General features: G+C 37.0%; 1 protein-coding gene across 1 annotated transcript in view; it reads left to right on the forward strand.

Annotated features, from left to right (window-relative positions):
- Nucleotides 1-17,686, forward strand: part of RYR2 (ryanodine receptor 2) — a 787,527-nt gene that overhangs the window by 480,883 nt on the left and 288,958 nt on the right. The window contains exons 26-27 of the mRNA XM_037737814.1: nucleotides 13,273-13,432; nucleotides 15,385-15,532. Coding sequence (XP_037593742.1) covers nucleotides 13,273-13,432; nucleotides 15,385-15,532 — 308 coding nt within the window. The remainder of the gene's footprint in view (nucleotides 1-13,272; nucleotides 13,433-15,384; nucleotides 15,533-17,686) is intronic.

Here is a 17,686-nt window from a genome sequence, read left to right on the forward strand (position 1 = left end):
TTTTTTTTTTTTTTTGGTAAGAACACTTAAAATCTACTCTCTTAGCAATGTTCAATATATAATACATCATTATTAACTATATTAACCATGCTGTACAATAGATAGCTCTTGAATTTCTCTGTCATGGAAATTTTACAACATAATAATGGAAAAGGAAAATATTTCATAATAAAACATATGGATTGCATATATAAGGTATTACTTGGAGAAAGTAAAAGAAAATAAATTGTAATAAGAGCAATACCAATGAATTTGGAGGGGTGGCATGAAATATAAACACCAATGATGCCAAGAGCTTGTTTTAAAAACCTGCTAAGCAGGGGAGAGGACACTGAAAAGATTGACAAAGGAAAAAGAAAAAAAAATTTGTTAGCAAACTTAGGAATATTTTAAAAAGTGTAATAAATGTTCATCAAAACAACTATTTAAAGGTAAAAGTATGGACAATTGTGTAGAATAATATAAAAACTGATCCAATAAGAAAGAAAATGTGAATAGAATTATAACTAGTAAAGGAATTGAATCAAACACACACACACACACACACACACACACACACACACACCCAAACAACTTTTCTATTGATTTCTACGAATACAGATAATCTCAGTTTATTTTTTGATGATATGACTTTCATATCAGATCAAGACACTATGAAAAAGGGGAATTATAATCCATTGTTATAAGTATAGATGTGAAAGTGCTAAATAATGTACTGTTAAACAACTCAGTAGTGTATTAACAAAGTATAATATGACCAAGCTGAGTTTATTATAGTAGTGAAAAGATAAGTTGACATTAGAAAGTGTATCTATTAAATTCATGCCTAATAAAGAAGAAAATTCATATGACCATCCCAATATATTTAGAAGTAAATAGTTCATAAGATTTTTTATTTCTAAGCACATATACTCTTAGAAGGCAATAATCTGAGAGAATCTTTTAACCTAACAAAGGCACCAACAGAAACCAATAATCTATAAGGTAAACCCCCAATTTTTCCTTTAAGGTTCAGGAATGAGGCAATATAAGCCACTACTACTTGATGTATTCAATATGCCAATGCAATGAGACAAGAAAAAACTCATGAGGCTTAGAAAGGAAAAAAACCAAATTGTCGTCAATAGCAGGTAATATTATTGCATAGGAGAATTTACAGAATTATTTCTAACAATAATAGGACCCATGACCATCTCCTTAACCTTGCTTTATTTCTTTCTAATTATGCTTCTATACTTGATATTATTTATTTTTCATGTCCGCTAATCTGAAATACACACTTACTAAAAAAAACTCTGTGCATCAAAAGCAGCTGTTAAGACTTGCAGAACAATATCAAGAACTCCTAAAAAATTTTTTTTTCTGTTTATTTATTTTATTGCATTTTAGGTTTTGGGGTATATGTGAAGAACATGCAAAATTGTTGCATAGGTACACACGTGGCAGTGTGATTTGCTGCCTTCCTCCCCATCACCTACACCTGGCATTTCTCCCCTTGCTATCTCTCCCCAGCTCCCCACCCCCCACCGTCCCTCCCCTATTTCCCCCCAACTGACCCCAGTGTGTAGTGCTCCCCTTCCTGTGTCCATGTGTTCTCATTGTTCAACACCCGCCTATGAGTGAGAACATGCGGTGTTTGATCTTCTGCTCTTCTGTCAGTTTGCTGAGAATTATGGTTTCCAGGTTCATCTATGTCCCTACAAAGGACCCAAACTCATCGTTTTTGATGACTGCATAATATTCCATAGTGTATAAGTGCCACATTTTCCCTATCCAGTCTATCGTCGATGAGCATTTGGGTTGGTTCCAGGTCTTTGCTATTGTAAACAGTGCTGCAATGAACATTCATGTGCACGTGTCCTTATAGTAGAACGATTTGTAATCCTTTGGATATATACCCAGTAATGGGATTGCTGGGTCAAATGGAATTTCTGTTTCTAGGTCCTTGAGGAATCGCCACACTGTCTTCCACAATGGTTGAACTAATTTACACTCCCACCAACAGTGCAAAAGTGTTCCTATTTCTCCACATCCTCTCCAGCATCTGTTGTCTCCAGATTTTTTAATGATCGCCATTCTAACTGGCGTGAGATGGTATCTCAATGTTGCTTTGATTTGCATTTCTTTAAGAACTCCTAAAAATTAATAAAAAGATGCCCAAATAGAAAAATGAGCAAAGGATATGAACATAATTCATGAAAGAGAAAACCTGCATATCAAATAAGCATATGAAAGATGCCCAACCTCAGTAATAATCAAGGAAATGTAAATTCAAATCACAATGAAAAGCTATTTCATCCCCACTGGGTGAGAAAAAATGGAAGACTATGTAAATTAGTACAACTACTATGCAGATTGATTTAGCCTAATCTTATAAACCTTATCAAGTTGAATGTGACCTATTCCTTTTCCAGACATAAACTTTAGAGAAAGTTTTGTACTCATGCAAAACAAACCTGAAAGGAATATTCATTGGAGCATAGATTATAATGGCACTGAATTGGAAACAGTTTAAATTTCCATCAAATTCCCATCAATCCCTTAAGAATATAAATATAGTTTTTACAGATTTATATAATGACATACTATAGAGCAGTGAAAATGAATTAACTGTAGCTAGATAGAGTCAATGGACAAATTTCAAAAACACTACTTAGAGCCAAAAAAAAAAAAAAAACACATGTTACTGAAAAGGTGGTACAGTGTAATACCATTTGAAGTTTAAGAACATAAGCTACAATTCTACAGAAAATTCATAGAGTCAGATATATGGAAGAACAGTGTAAAAATCATGTCTAGGAATAGTCAATTTCAAATTCAGAGTAATAATTCTCTCTGGGGATAAGGAGGGGATTGGAATTGAGGTGGTAACAGAAGGAGACCTTCAAGTGTATTCATATTTTTGATACTTTTGCATAGGCCTGAAAATTTTCATAGTAATAACAAAGAGGTGATTGATAACTGAATCCAGGTTTTAATCAACTAAAAAAAAATGTTAGTGGGAAAGAGGAGAAGTAGATATAACCGTAGATATAACCAGTCTTTAAGAAGTTCAGTGAAGATGATATTCATTTCAGAAGGAAATCGTGATTAAAGTTTTTTTGTCTGGGCATGGTGGCTCACACCTGTAATCCCAGCACTTTGAGAGGCCGAGGCGGGCGGATCAGTTGTGGTCAGGAGAACCAGTCTGACCTACATGGTAAAACTCCATCTCTACTAAAAATACAAAAATTAGCCAGCTGTGGTGGCACACATCTGTAATTCCAGTTACTCGAGAGGCTGAGGCAGGAGAATTGCTTGAACCTGAGAGGCAGAGGTTGCAGTGAGCCGAGATCACACCACTGCACTCCAGCCTGGGTGACAGAGCAAGACTCTGATACACACACACACACACACACACACACACACACACACACACACACTTTTTTTTTTTTTTTTTTATAAAGCATAGAAGACAGATGAGCATGTTTATGTAAATAGTGGGAAGAAACCAGAGGGGATGAATTTTAAAGGAGATAGGTGATGATTAAGAGCAAGATTTCTTTTTTTGTTGTTTTGTTTTGTTTTTTTTGGAGACGTCATCTTGCACAGACTCCCAGGCTGAAGTGCAGTGGCGCGATCTCGGCTCACCACAACCTCTGCCTCTCAGGTTCAAGCAATTCTCCTGCCTCAGCCTCTCAAGTAACTGGGATTACAGGCACCTTCCATCATGCCTAGCTAATTTTTGTATTTTTAGTAGAGATGGGGTTTCACCAACTTGGCCAGGCTGATCTTGAACTCTTGGCCTTGTGATCCACCTGCCTCGGCCTCCCAAAGTGCTGGGATTACAGGCATGAGCCATTGCGTCCAGCAAGATTTCTTATTTCTTATTTCCACCCTCGTCCTGGTGTCTTGAATTCTACCTTCCAAGGGACTTAAATACTGACTGGATTAGGGAGAAGAAGACGTAGACAAAGCCTAGTGGATGATTTACATTATCCTTCTTCTTCTTCTTCTTTTTTTTTTTTTGTTTGGTTTTGTTTAGAGACAGGGTTTCACCATGTTGGCCAGGCTGGTCTTGAACTCCTGACCTCAGGTGATCCACTCGCCTTGGCCTCCCAAAGTGCTGGGATCGCAGGCGTGAGCCACCATGCCCGGCTGATTTACATTCTTCTCAACATTCTGTATGGATGCACAGGCCATATAATCTAGATACAACCTAGATACACTGATAAAAGTAGATTAGAAATTCTCTTAGCTTTTCTAAAAATACATTATTTAAGCAAAATATAATCTTCACAAGAGGAGTAAATTTTGGTTAAAATCTTGATAAGAACCAGTATTGTCTCCTACCAGGTTTACCTCTGTCATTTCTAAGTTTGACTCTCACTTTCCTTTGCTGAAAGCATCTATTTCCTGAGTGCCAAGTTTCATGTGATACGCCTATGCATTTTAAGTTGCTTTTGTGTAACTATTAGAAATATGGTCGATTCCTACCTGCAACCCTTGGGCTATGATCTGTGAATGAGCAGTATCATAGCATAATAACATTTCCACAGCCCAGAATATTTCTACTACTGTCTCTTTTGCATATATTTTAGAGACATTTTGATGATCAGTCAAGTTCTGTATATTAGATGGAATTAGATGCTATATTCCCTATTAAAAATAGCCAGTTTTTATACTGTGCAGTCAGTGGAGCTGGAAGTCATTATCCTCAGTAAACAAATGCAGGAACAGAAAACCAAATACTGCATGTTCTCACTTATAAGTAGGAGCTGAACAATGAGATCACATGGACACAGGGAGGGGAGCAATACACACTGGGGCCTGTAGGGGGTGGGGTGGTGGGAGGGAGAGCATTAGGAAAAAGAGGTAATGCATGCTGGATTTAATACCTAGTTAATGGGTTGATAGGTGCAGTAAACCACCATGGCACACATGTACCTACCTAACCTGCACATCCTGCTCATGTACCCTGGAACTTAATAAAAATGAATTTTTTAAATAGCCATTTTTTGTGTACACCCTGCAATTTTAAATTCATGTACCCCAGAATTTAAAATAAAAATAAAAAATTTTAAAAACAACCGATTTCTGAGATAATTTAACTGAAAATTCTTAAGAATTTTTGAAGAATGGATGATTCACTGTAGTTTTTGTCTCTTTTTTCCTGTATCTCCTTTATCCTTCTCAAAATAAACAAGAGTACAACACACTATCATCTATTCTTAATTTCGCACATCTTCCCTCATTTATTGTTGCTAAACCCTTGACACACTGCATAGTTTGATGAGCCTAGAGTTAAATTATTATGTGAATAAAGAAATGTACAACTGAAAAGAAATCCATTCACTCCAAGAGCTTGTGGTCCTCAATATCTCATATGCCTAATTGAGCGTTTGAGATTGTTCCAAAGGCTGTAGATTTAAATGAAAACAAAATTCTGTCTGAATATCAATGGCATTTATTTAAACTTTCATTTAGCCCTTATCTGTTAAATCAACAGGAAACACAGCAAGTCAGAGGCTGCTTAAGTCCCAGCACTTTCAGAGGCTGAGGTAGTCGAATCACCTGAGGTCAGGGGTTTGAGACCAGCCTGGCCACCGTGGTGAAACTACTAAAAATACAAAAACTAACCGGACGTGATGGCAGGCACCTGTAATCCCAGCTTCTTGGGAGGCTGAGGTGAGAGAATCACTTGAGCCTTGGAGGTGGAGGTTGCAGTGAGCCAAGATCGCACCATTGCACTCCAGCCCGGGCAACAAGAGCGAAACTCTGTCTCAAAATAAAAAAATAAAAAAATTTTAAAAAGCATATTACAATCATCTGAGAGGTCTCTAAAACTACTGCTAGGTTTTTTGCTCTTCCCAATATGGCCTTACCCCTAATGCTGTGAAGCTACTGCATGAGATAGGAAATTGTAGGGCAGATAAAAGGCTGAGAATGATACGCTTGATTGTGTGTGTGTGTGTGTGTGTATACATTTAAAATGATTTTCTGAAATGAATGCATTAGATACTGAATGTGTACCCATATGTATACTGTTTATATAGACACAAGCACATGTACAAAATTTAGTTTTTGTAAATATTTACCTAAGTGAAAAATGGTTTAGAAATACAGTTGGATTTTTCTGTAAAGATGAGGCACTGTAATTATGAAGAAAAATAAAACTCTTATATACTGTCTTTATGTGTAGTGGGTAAATTTCACAGATCACAAATTTTAAAATGCACCAGTGTGCAGTGTTCTTCATTTTCTCTGATTGGGCTTAATTTAGGATTTAAATCCAATGGGCCTTGTAGCCAGAATGCAGCCTGATAGTGGCAAATTAATTCTAGTTTGTTTAGGGCAAATATAATTAAATCAATATTTTCCGTATCTAGTCTCACCTTTAGGTCTTAATTCCAATGATATCTTCTCAAGCGGCCTTCCTCAACTTCTTTAAAATTGTACCCTATTTAAAAATGTACTTCCTCCTAGCCCTCTTTCCTACCTTATTTTTCTTCATAGCATTTAAATCTTCTAACATAGAATTATATTACTCTTAATTTGGTTTAGTGCTTGATTACCCATTGGAATGTAATTTCTATAAAGAGATTTTTTTTTTGAGATGAAGTCTATCTTTGTCACCCAGGCTGGAGTACAGTGACAGGATCTCGGCTCACTGCAGCCTCCGCCTCCGATGTTCAAGTGATTCTCCTGCCTCATCTTCCCGAGTAGCTGGGACTACAGGCATGCGCCATTACACCCAGCTAAATTTTTGTATTTTTAATAGAGACAGGGTTTCACCATGTTGGCCAGGATGGTCTCAATCTCCTGACCTTGTGATCCGCCCACCTCAGCCTCCTAAAGTCCTGGGATTACACGCGTGAGCCACCGCACCCGGCCCGCATTTTTGTCTATAATATTCATAATGTATTATTAGTTCCTAGAATAGCACCTGAAAGCATTCTACTGCTGAATGAATATTTGACAGTGAAATTGAACACAAGGTTTATCCCTGTCTTACTCCCAGGGCTGCTTATGTTCTGGGCACTCACCTGATAGGGAGGAGACGTTCAGTCCTTGTCCATTCTCATCTGAGTTTGCTGTCATCGACTGAATGGTCTTCATTCACCTCTGCTGACATTTTCTGGGATGTATGTATTCTGGACCAATTTGGTACTGAGTTCACATTGGGTGCCCTCCTCACCTCTGTAAGTCGGTTCCTTCTTGTTCCTCATCCAGGTCTCATTAGGAGTGCTGGAAACCTAAGAATGCTCTCTCTGGCTGCTTGGAGATTGCAGCTTATCAGTGGAGAGAGAAGGAAGGGTTGTCACAGTCCTATCAGCCTGAAATTAGTTTGTCAGCATGTCTGTACTGTTCACGGGTTTGGATCTGTGAAATTATGTGACCTGGCCATTTGGCTGAGTACAATCTGAGAAGCAAGATGGAAGCTCACTTTGGCTCTGGGGTCTATCTGATCCTCACTTGGGCAGAAGGGTGGGGAGAACTTGCTTCCTCTGACTCTTCCCCGCTCTAGGCTCTGGAATTTTCAGCCTATCTTAGACTGGAGGCCCTGGGTTCTTTATCGGTTTTTTTCTGTCCTAAAGCATAAGGGCTTTGTTCCTTTGGTATTCAAAAGCAGAGATTTTAATATCATAGGGCCCTGCTATAAAGATCTTTATCTCTGCATTGAATTTTCAAAGACATTTTAAAATCCAAATGCCAAGTATAGCTTTTTTTCCCCCCTCTGTCTCTTGAAATGCCTCCTTCTTGAGAGCAGTGGATACTTCATGGCCTTGTTTCAAAGGAGCTGAGGAGTAGAGGAAGGCCTTCAAGTAAAAAAGGAGTTGTTTGGGGTTGGGGGAGTAGGGCACATTTTCATATTACACATTTTTATTTAAAAACAAAAAAAAGTTAAAAAGTAGAAGAAATAGAACGCTTGTTTTCTCCCTTTAATTTCTACATTGAAATTAATCCTTCTGAATTTGTTTTCTGGAGAATGATTCTGAATATTCTCTATACCTTTTCTGTGAAAATGTCAGGCTAATATTCATTTCTAGTATATGTGCTTTCAGCAAAACTTGCTCTTCATGTCTCTGGTGTGCGGTCATCTGAGATTTCCATTGTTCCAAGGTACTTGAAGGGCTGATTTGGCTTTCAGATTTACAGCTGACATTCCCTGAACTTGGATGTGGTCTTTACATGTTTATGGTACATCTTTCACAATATAATGATTTCCAAGCTTCATTTAACTTGATTTATATTAAACAAGTAACCTTGGGAGGTTGGGGTGGCTTTAAAAAAAAACAAAAAAAAAAGGCTTGGTGCTGTTTTTGGTATTCTGCCTTGTTTTTGTTAAATCACATTAATTGGCCCTTTAATAATATTACACTGAGCACTAGTTTTAAAGGCTCATCTGGAATACCTGCTTAGGAAAATGTAGGTCACATGGGAATGTAGCACAAAACTGAGCTGCAATTTAACCTGACAGTTCCTCAGTGGAGCCAGGCACTGTCAATTTCTGGTTTATATCTTTGGTGATTGGATACAAATGGAATGGAGAATTTGTCAGGATTTTTGTTGTTTGGTTTTGTTTTCAGAGGTATTTTAAAAAGAAATTTTACTATCAGGAAAGTGAAGCCTAGACTGTTAGGTGTTTTATTACCCTCAATGTTGTTTTATTCTTTTTTATTATATTTTATTAAATTATGTAGTTGCCAACATAAAACTAAGTGCTAATAACTATTTCGATACTTTGTAAAGTGAGCATATTAAATTGTGTGTTTAACTTCATATATATTCCTCATAAGCTAATTTTGTAGGATGATTGATGGCACAGAGAATTTGCATATTAAAGTAAGTGGGTAAAAGCTACATATATCTATTAAATAAATAGGAGGAGAGAAAAATCTGTTGGCTGATTCTGGCAGAAGTTTCTCATGATGTTTGAGAAAGTAGAATGTAATACAGAGATATCTTAACATGAGCTCTACGTTTTTTGTATTAATATAACAATAATGCTACGTTTTTCCATTTTGGTGGCTATAAAATTTCACTTTCCAGGAGTTATTTTACTATTTTTTTCCTTTATTTAGTTTAACTTTTTAGAAATCAACCTGAAATTTTACTTGAAACCATTGAGCTTCTGATTCATGTCAATTACATTTGATTCAAAACACTTTATTTTTAACCACAAGAAGATAATAATTCATATTAGCAGTTGGTTGTCCTTTGTGTACTGAACTAAATTGTGTTAATAAGGTGAAATGGACATTGTTTGTCAAAGTGCATTTATTTACTTTTAAATATATCTCATTTTGGTATAATGATTTAGTTCTTAGTTCCTTTGTTAGAATGTACAGAAAAATAGTTTTTAAAATTATTGCCGCTACCATTAATTCATATTGGTGAAATGATGATGTCAATAGTTTCATCCATTATAATTGGTTAAAGTCCATGAATTTCATAGATATTCATATTTATTTTTACTGTACAAGTGATTTGCTGTTTAAAATAGGTAGAAATAAAAAGGTTCAGGTGAAATGAGCATAATTATAATTCTGATGGGATTATTAGCCATTTAAAAAAACAATTCTAAGCTTCAAATCCTTTCTTGTACAGGGTATAGAGAGAAGAAAGTAAAATAAGTTACATTTTACATATGAAAACGAATGTGGACAAATTATTGGGCTAATTAAACAGATGCAAATGCATTTCCGTAAGTTTTCATTGAGATCACAGATTAAAGCTATTCTAGAAGAAATCTGTATGGGAAGAAGAAAACTTAGAAAATAAAGATGAATGATTATGTCAATATTATCCAGCTTCACACATTAGTAGAACTTGTCTGTAAGTTTTTATTTGGAAGGACCTCCTTCCCACCTTCCACCTTTCAAAAGTACTTCCTCATTCCAGGAGATATTGCAAGAAATTCTACCATTAAAAATTGATGTCTGGAAAGGATCACTGCTCTTTGGGAATGCATGTATCCCTCATTAGAGTCGCAGTGGCTCTAATCAGTGATTCGCAGGTGAATATCGAAACTTCATCTGTGTGGCCTCCATGGCTGCTAGATGGGATCAAGGCTGTTGGAAAGTGAGAGATTGTATGCTGGGTGACTACGGGCCAGTTGTGGGGAGTAAGAAGTAGTTGTGGGGGAGTAAGGAGTAAGGAAGTACAAAGACTGGGCTATTCATCGTGTACCCTGAGGCTGCCTCCAGCAGCTGTTAAACTTGGAAATTAGGCTATGGTAGCTTGATTACCTGTTGGTGCATTTGAAATGTACTGGGAGCTTTCTCTTGAAAAAAAAAAATTCCAGGCCAGGAGTGGTGGCTCATGCCTGTAACCCCAGCAATTTGGGAGACTGAGGCAGGAGGATTGCTTGAGACCAGATGTTAAAGATCAGCCTGGGCAGCAAAGTGAGACTCCCATCTCAAAAAATAACAAAAATAAAAACCAAAAACATGTAAAAATATATATATAACCAAAATATGTACAATTTCTATAGATATATGAATGTTTTTGGTTTTTTTAAGTACATAAATATATCTATATATTCTAAAGAAAATACTTTCCAAATAAGAACTTATATCTTTAGTTGTGATTACAGTTTATAGGTTTTTCTATTTACATGTCAGAAATCTGTCAAATGCAATGATTTATATGAGTTGTTAAAAAAATTCCCACATGGCTTCTTTATGAAAAAACAGAAGCTGTGGTTAATTGTCCATACATACAGAGCTTTTATTTAAAATGGAACAAAATTTAATGTCCATAAATTTGACTTATATAAATGTAAATTGAATGACATACACCAGTAATTTGCTCTAATTGTGACAATCTGATCTACTCAAAAGAAAACATTTGTAAAGCTTTTGTTTACAGAAAAATTACTTTTTTTTGTCTACAGATAGATAAAATGCCTTTTTTTTTTTTTTTTTTTTTGTGACAGAGTCTTCCGTTATCACCCAGGCTGGAGTGCAGTGGCACAATCTTGATGCACTGCCATCTCCACCTCCCAGGTTCAAGCGATTCTCCTGCCTCATCCTCCCAAGTAGCTGGGATTACAGGTGTGCACCACCGTGCCCAGCTAATTTTTTTTGTATTTTTTAGTAGAGATGGGGTTTTGCCATGCTGGCCAGACTGGTCTTGAACTCCTGGCCTCAAGTAATCCACCTGCCTCGACCTCCCAAAGTGCTGGGATTACAGGCATGAGCCACTGTGCCCAGCCTTTAGTTAAATTGCTTATAATATATGGGATGTTTTATAATAAAATAGAAGTAATTAAGCTAAAGCCAGGTTTATTCAACCTTTAAAAAGTTATTTATTGCTGTAATATATTGATTCATTCAGCAGATTTTTACTGAACGCCTACCATGTATTGGTCACTAGTCTAGGTGCAGGAGGATCACTGTGAATAAAATGGGCTAACTCCCTACTCCCTGCTTTCAAGGAGCTTGCCTTGTAATGATGCCAGTCATAGCCCAGAGTAGTAGTTTATTTTTTTTATTTTTTATTTTTTTTTGAGACGAAGTTTCGCTCTTGTTACCCAGGCTGGAGTGCAATGGCCCGATCTCAGCTCACGGCAACCTCCGTCTCCTGGTTTCAGGCAATTCTCCTGCCTCAGCCTCCTGAGTAGCTGGGATTACAGGCATGCACCACCATGCCCAGCTGATTTTTTGTATTTTTAGTAGAGACGGGGTTTCACCATGTTGACCAGGATGGTCTCGATCTCTTGACCTCGTGATCCACCCGCCTCGGCCTCCCAAAGTGCTGGGATTACAGGCATGAGCCACCATGCCCGGCCAGTAGTTTATTTTTAAGAGAATTTATAGTTTATTTTCAAGAGCATTTTCTCACGTTTATTTTTATTTATTTATTTATTCTGAGATGGAGTCTTGCTCTGTCACCCAGGCTGGAAAGCAGTGATGTGATCATGGCTCACTGCAATCTCTGCTCACTGGAATCTCCACCTCCTGCATTTAAACTATTCTCCTGCTTCAGCCTCTCGAATAGCTGGGATTACAGGCACCTGCCACCACGCCTGGCTAATCTTTGTATTTTTAGTAGATACTGGGTTTTACCATGTTGGCCAGGCTGGTCTTGAACTCCTGGTCTCATGTGATCTGCCAACGTTGACCTCCCAAAGTGCTGGGATTACAGACGTGAGCCACTGCATCCGGCCTTTTCTGACATTTATTTTTAAGAACATTTTCTCATGTTTTAATAACTAATTTTGTAACTTAGCATAATTACCTGGTGAATGTTCTTGAGTTGAAGATGCATGTATGTCTATATTAATTTGGTAAATAAAAATTAATTCTTTCAACAACTACGTATCAGAAGGCTGTTATCTGCTGGGAACTGTTTTAAGGATAATGGCAGTTAGAAAAATGAATCAGAAACAGACCCTGACCTCAAGGTATAGTCAGAAATGGGGAATACAACAGTAACAGAAGAATGGAAGGAAAGCAGTTATAAAATAGGCTTTCTGCCAATCTCAGTGGTTAAATAAAATGAAATACTACCTGTGTGGAGCAGAGCAGTACTCTTGCTCTTATATGTGTGGGTTGAAAAGTTAATATTTTCAACTTTGTATTTCTTCCAACGAGTAAAACTTATACCTGTTTTATTATAATAGTAACTTCTCTCTCCAGCCTAGAATGTAGAAGGATCTTTCTGCTAAGAGATCCTTGGACTCTAGGGAAATAAAATGCAATCATATTTTAGATGATTATATAGCTGAGATTTTCTTTACTTTGTAGTCTCTATCTTATTTAAAGGCTTCCTAAAAAAATGTAACTAGCAGTGACAATAAGGAAATAAATTATGAATACATTTAAATTTCTCTGTAGAATAAGAAATATCTGAAAGGACATAATGATTTATGAAATAAATATTACATTAATCTAACATTTAACAGTTGAAGAAAAAATGAAGACTTCACAGAAAATCTCTAAAATATTTTAATAAGTAACCAATATTTTTATTTAGACTATACAGAAGCCTCAGCTATTAGGAACACAAACAATGACAGGTCCTTTTCATCTTTAAGAGACACGTATGTCATCCCATTTCTGTCTTATTGATGTAAAAATGAAAACACAAAGATTATATGGCTTTTCCATCTGATCAGTTATAGCTAAAGTGGAAGGAACCCAGGCTTATGGTCTGGTACTTCACCAGTGGTTACCACTGTGGTTTGTGGAACAACTGCAGTGAGGTAGGGCTGTAAAATGATGTTTACAGGGGTTTTTGTGAAAAGGCCAATTGTATACCAATTTCTTTGTCTTTGATGCATAGTTACCAGCTGACAAGCGGATACAAGCCTGCCCCTATGGACCTGAGCTTTATAAAACTCACCCCGTCTCAGGAAGCAATGGTGGACAAGTTGGCAGAAAACGCGCACAACGTGTGGGCCCGGGATCGAATCCGGCAGGGGTGGACTTACGGCATCCAACAGGTACCTAGGAATTAGCTCCGTGGCATGTGCTCTGAGACTCACTTAAGTGGGAATTAACGTAATTTGTAACCGGAAGGATTAAACAATGACTGTTTTAAAACTCATATCATATAGCTCCCATATAGTGCATATTTGGACTAAAACACTTCTTTAGTGCTAGACTCAGGAAATTATATGACCTTAGCTCTGGCTGTGATCATGAACACATATTAGGCACACAATGAATAATACCGCGTTTGTGACTTAAAATATGGTTTTGTGGTATTTCTCTCTGTGAGACTGTATTTTAGGAGAAACTTTTGAAATGTAAGAAGATTGGGATAAAACGATACTAAAACGGGTGCACAATTCCTTATTCACCACCCCTGGGGCCAGATAAATTTCAGAATTCAATTTTTTTATTTGGTTTTCAGAATGGAGATTTGAGGATATATTACATATATATACATAACAACCTTGGTAGCGTAGCTGACTTCAAATTACAGTTCATTCCACACGAGGCAGACAAGGTAATACCAAGAGGGATAAAGAATATAAACATCAGTTTATAGAAACATTGCATCAATTCAGGTTTCACTACTGAGTTGCTGTTACAGATAATTTTACTCCAGGTGTCAGTAGATATTCAAGTATTTAGGTACTTGGGTATTAAAGTAATCAGGATTAGGTATTCAGTACAAATTTGCCTGAAAGAGGAAAGGGAGAAAAAACAAGACAAACAGTATCTCTGGTTGGGCGTGGGAGCTCACACTTGCTGTCCAGCACTTTGGGAGGCTAAGGTGGGAGGACTGTTAGAGCCTGGGAGCTTGAGACCAGCCTTGGCAACATACTGAGACTCTGTCTCTACAAAAAAATTTAAAAATTAAGTGGGCATGGTACATATGCCTGTAGTCCCAGCTACTCAGGGGGCTGAGGTGGGAGGATCACTTGAGCCCAGGAGGTTGAGGCTGCAGTGAGACTCTGTCTCAAAACTACAATAGCAATAAAACAACAACAACAACATACAGTATTTATTCTCTGGTTTACCAGAACAACCCCTGTCTGCTTCCATTGTTTTCTTTTTTTTTCCTTGGGAAGGTGTGGTGCGAACATCCACAGCCTCCCAATTCCTGTTTATGTTAAAGTATTGAGAATTGATTATGCTTCTTGAAATGTGGGAACTTGAGCAAATACTGCAGCGGGTCTCAGGGACTGAATGGAAAGAAGTCATTTCCAAAGCGGCAGTGCCCTACACACTTGTAGGAGTTGCTGTGTCTTTCCCATCCCATGGAAGTAAGTTCTGTGCTCTAACATGGAACATCCTTTTGCCAAGATAGTAAGATACCCTGTTCTCTCTCTCTCTGTCAACACATTTTAACCCCTGTTTAAATTTGGAGCCTCTTTTATAATAGACAAGTTATGAGTTTTAAAGTCATTTTAGTGCCTCTGACATTGCCTGGTTTCGCTGGTTGATGGATTCAACCCAATGCATATTTTTTAATTAGAGACATGGAAGGATGATCCATAACACACTGCCTTTTTTCTGAAGAAAGGAAATCAGTCTTAAGTTGTTCACTGACTGAGAACCGCTGAGGGGAACCAGTACTAATTTGGCTGTTCTTGGAATAAAACCCTGTCCATGAACTGCACTCAGAAATTGTGTGTTTCGTAAATTCGTCCTTTGCCATTTGGACGTGGCAGATGGAAGTGGTTAGAGATCGCTGAAGTTGTTTTTTGTTACTGTCGCTTTTCTTTCCCATGGAGCGGGCCTGCTTTCCATACATGCGCTTATTCATTTGATTGAATCTTTTATATTGATAGTGTTGCGGTAACTTTGCAGCCTGGGAAGACTCGGAGATTGTGGAAGGGTCAGGTTTTTCTCATGGGCTTTAAAGTTTGATGTATTTGGTAGCTACTCATTTTCGAAAGCCCTTGGCATTGCTTTGACGGCCGCACACTGTTTTTCCACGCAGGACGTAAAGAACAGAAGAAATCCTCGCCTTGTTCCCTACACTCTTCTGGATGACCGAACCAAGAAGTCCAACAAGGACAGCCTCCGCGAGGCTGTGCGCACACTGCTGGGGTACGGCTACAACTTGGAAGCACCAGACCAGGATCACGGTATTTTGGTTTTACTTTTCTCTTCTTCGCTTGCAAGATCACGTAGTAGTTCTTTAAAGCCAAATAAATGAATAAAAGGGGGAGTACTCGATAGAGTTCTCTAGTCTGTATGTGGAATTTCAGCGAAGTGGATCATTTCTTCCCCTGAAGGACACCTGAGGGATTAGACCTTCTCTCAGTGGGGTGGCTCAGGATGCTGATGATTTTGTGGGTGGAGAAAATGGGCCTATCTTCTTCAAGATTCTGAGATCAATAGGTACCTCCCTTATTATGATATCATACTCCTCCCCTATCCCACCAGCCCTCCTCTGGAATAGTTGATTTTTTGCTGATTTGGGGAATAAGCCAGTAGTGGAGGCTAGTGTTTTACAATATTCCACCTTCATCATTTACACACACGTACAGACAACATTGAGTTAATTAATGTGCTATTTTACAATAGCTACTGAATAACTATGTGTTGAGCACATGGATTTTTAAAGGCTCTGCAAAAATACATTTTTCTTAAATAATTCCTATTTAAGAAGGATATAGTTTAGAATGATCCACCCTTTAATCCTTTGCCCCTGCAGTTTGAGTTAATTTAATACCCATTTTCAAAAAATTGGCAAAAATGAAATGAGGATCGTGTGTTTCATCGTAGTACCTATAATTTTTGATGGAAAATTTTAAAACTGTATTCCAAATGTGTTCTAATGGCTCATATTTTCAATGCATTATCTGAACATAAAAGTGGATCTTTAATAATAATAGTTAATATTTACATATTAACTATGTAAGTGTTTCTAAGACTTTTACCATTTTTATTTATCCTCACAATAACTCTTATGAGGATGATACTTGTATTACGCTCATTTTACAGATAAGGAAACAGAGATTCAGGGACTTATGTGTCTTCCCATTTAAAGTGGCAGATCCAGGATCCTAATCGTAGGCATTCTGACATATTTTAAGTCCTTGAATTGAGTAAGTACACAGTTAGCATCTTGACCGATCTTGTCAGTTACTGGATTCTTATATTTGCTGCAAATTAAATGAGATATCCGCTTGTTAATAATATCCATAATGCTAATATAATATCTATCTTGATGTTAGCTTTATAACGGTAGAGATGTGGTTCACCCATTATGAATCAGATGCTGTTAGGTGTGCAAGATACCAAGAAGATCCTGTCTCAAAGGGTATGTAGTTCATGTAACCACTGGGAAGAAAGTAAATGGTAAAAGGCTTGAAGGCAGAAAACGGCAATCAGGAAGACTTCTGTAAGTCTCTGGCATAGAATAAACCCTCAAAGCTAATTGGTTCTATTTAATTATGTTTTGAAATTGAAATAGAATTTTTATACAATGGAACACACACATCTAAAGTGTTCAGTTTGGTAAAGTTTGACAGTTGTAGAAACAAAAGGAACCACTACCAAAACATCTCCACTATTTTCTTCATTCCAGAAAGTTTCTTTGTGTCCTCAACAAAGTAACCACTTTGTAAGTTCTATCATTTACAGATTAGTTTATACCAAGCAGCAATATAAATGTAATCTATAAATGTAGATTTTATAGTTATATTCACTATAATATGTATTTTTTATATCTGGCTTCTTTTGTTCAACATAATACTTGTATCATCATGCATGTTTTATGTATATCACAAGATCTATTAGTGGCATTTCTTAAATAATAATGCTAATGTACAGTTTGTTTATTCATTCTCCTATAGCTGGAAGATGTGGGATGTTTCCAATTTTAGGTGATTATGAATAAGGCTGCTATGAATATTTATATAGAAATCTTGGTGTATAATTAATATTTCATTTCTCTTAGACTAAATACCTAAGAGTATAATTGCTGAGGCATGTTTTCTAATTTGTGTTGGTCTTTTATGGAATTGTGTCTTTAAAAGTATATTTTATATAGAAGAGCCATGTCACGTATTGCAAGATTTTCTTCCATTCATAGATTGCGTTTTCATTTTCTTCATGAGGTCTTTCAAAGAGCAGACATTCTTAATTTGAAGTTCATTTATGATTTTTTTTTTCCTTTATAGTTGTGGGTTTTATGTCCTAGGACATCTTTGCCTATGCAAAAACAGAAATATTTTCTTTTACGTTTCCTTCCAGAGTTTTATTATTTTAGCTTTTACATTTAGGTCTATGAT

This window comes from Cebus imitator, unplaced genomic scaffold, assembly GCF_001604975.1.
Source record: "Cebus imitator isolate Cc_AM_T3 unplaced genomic scaffold, Cebus_imitator-1.0 Scaffold42, whole genome shotgun sequence".
NCBI classification, from domain to species: Eukaryota; Metazoa; Chordata; class Mammalia; order Primates; family Cebidae; genus Cebus; species Cebus imitator.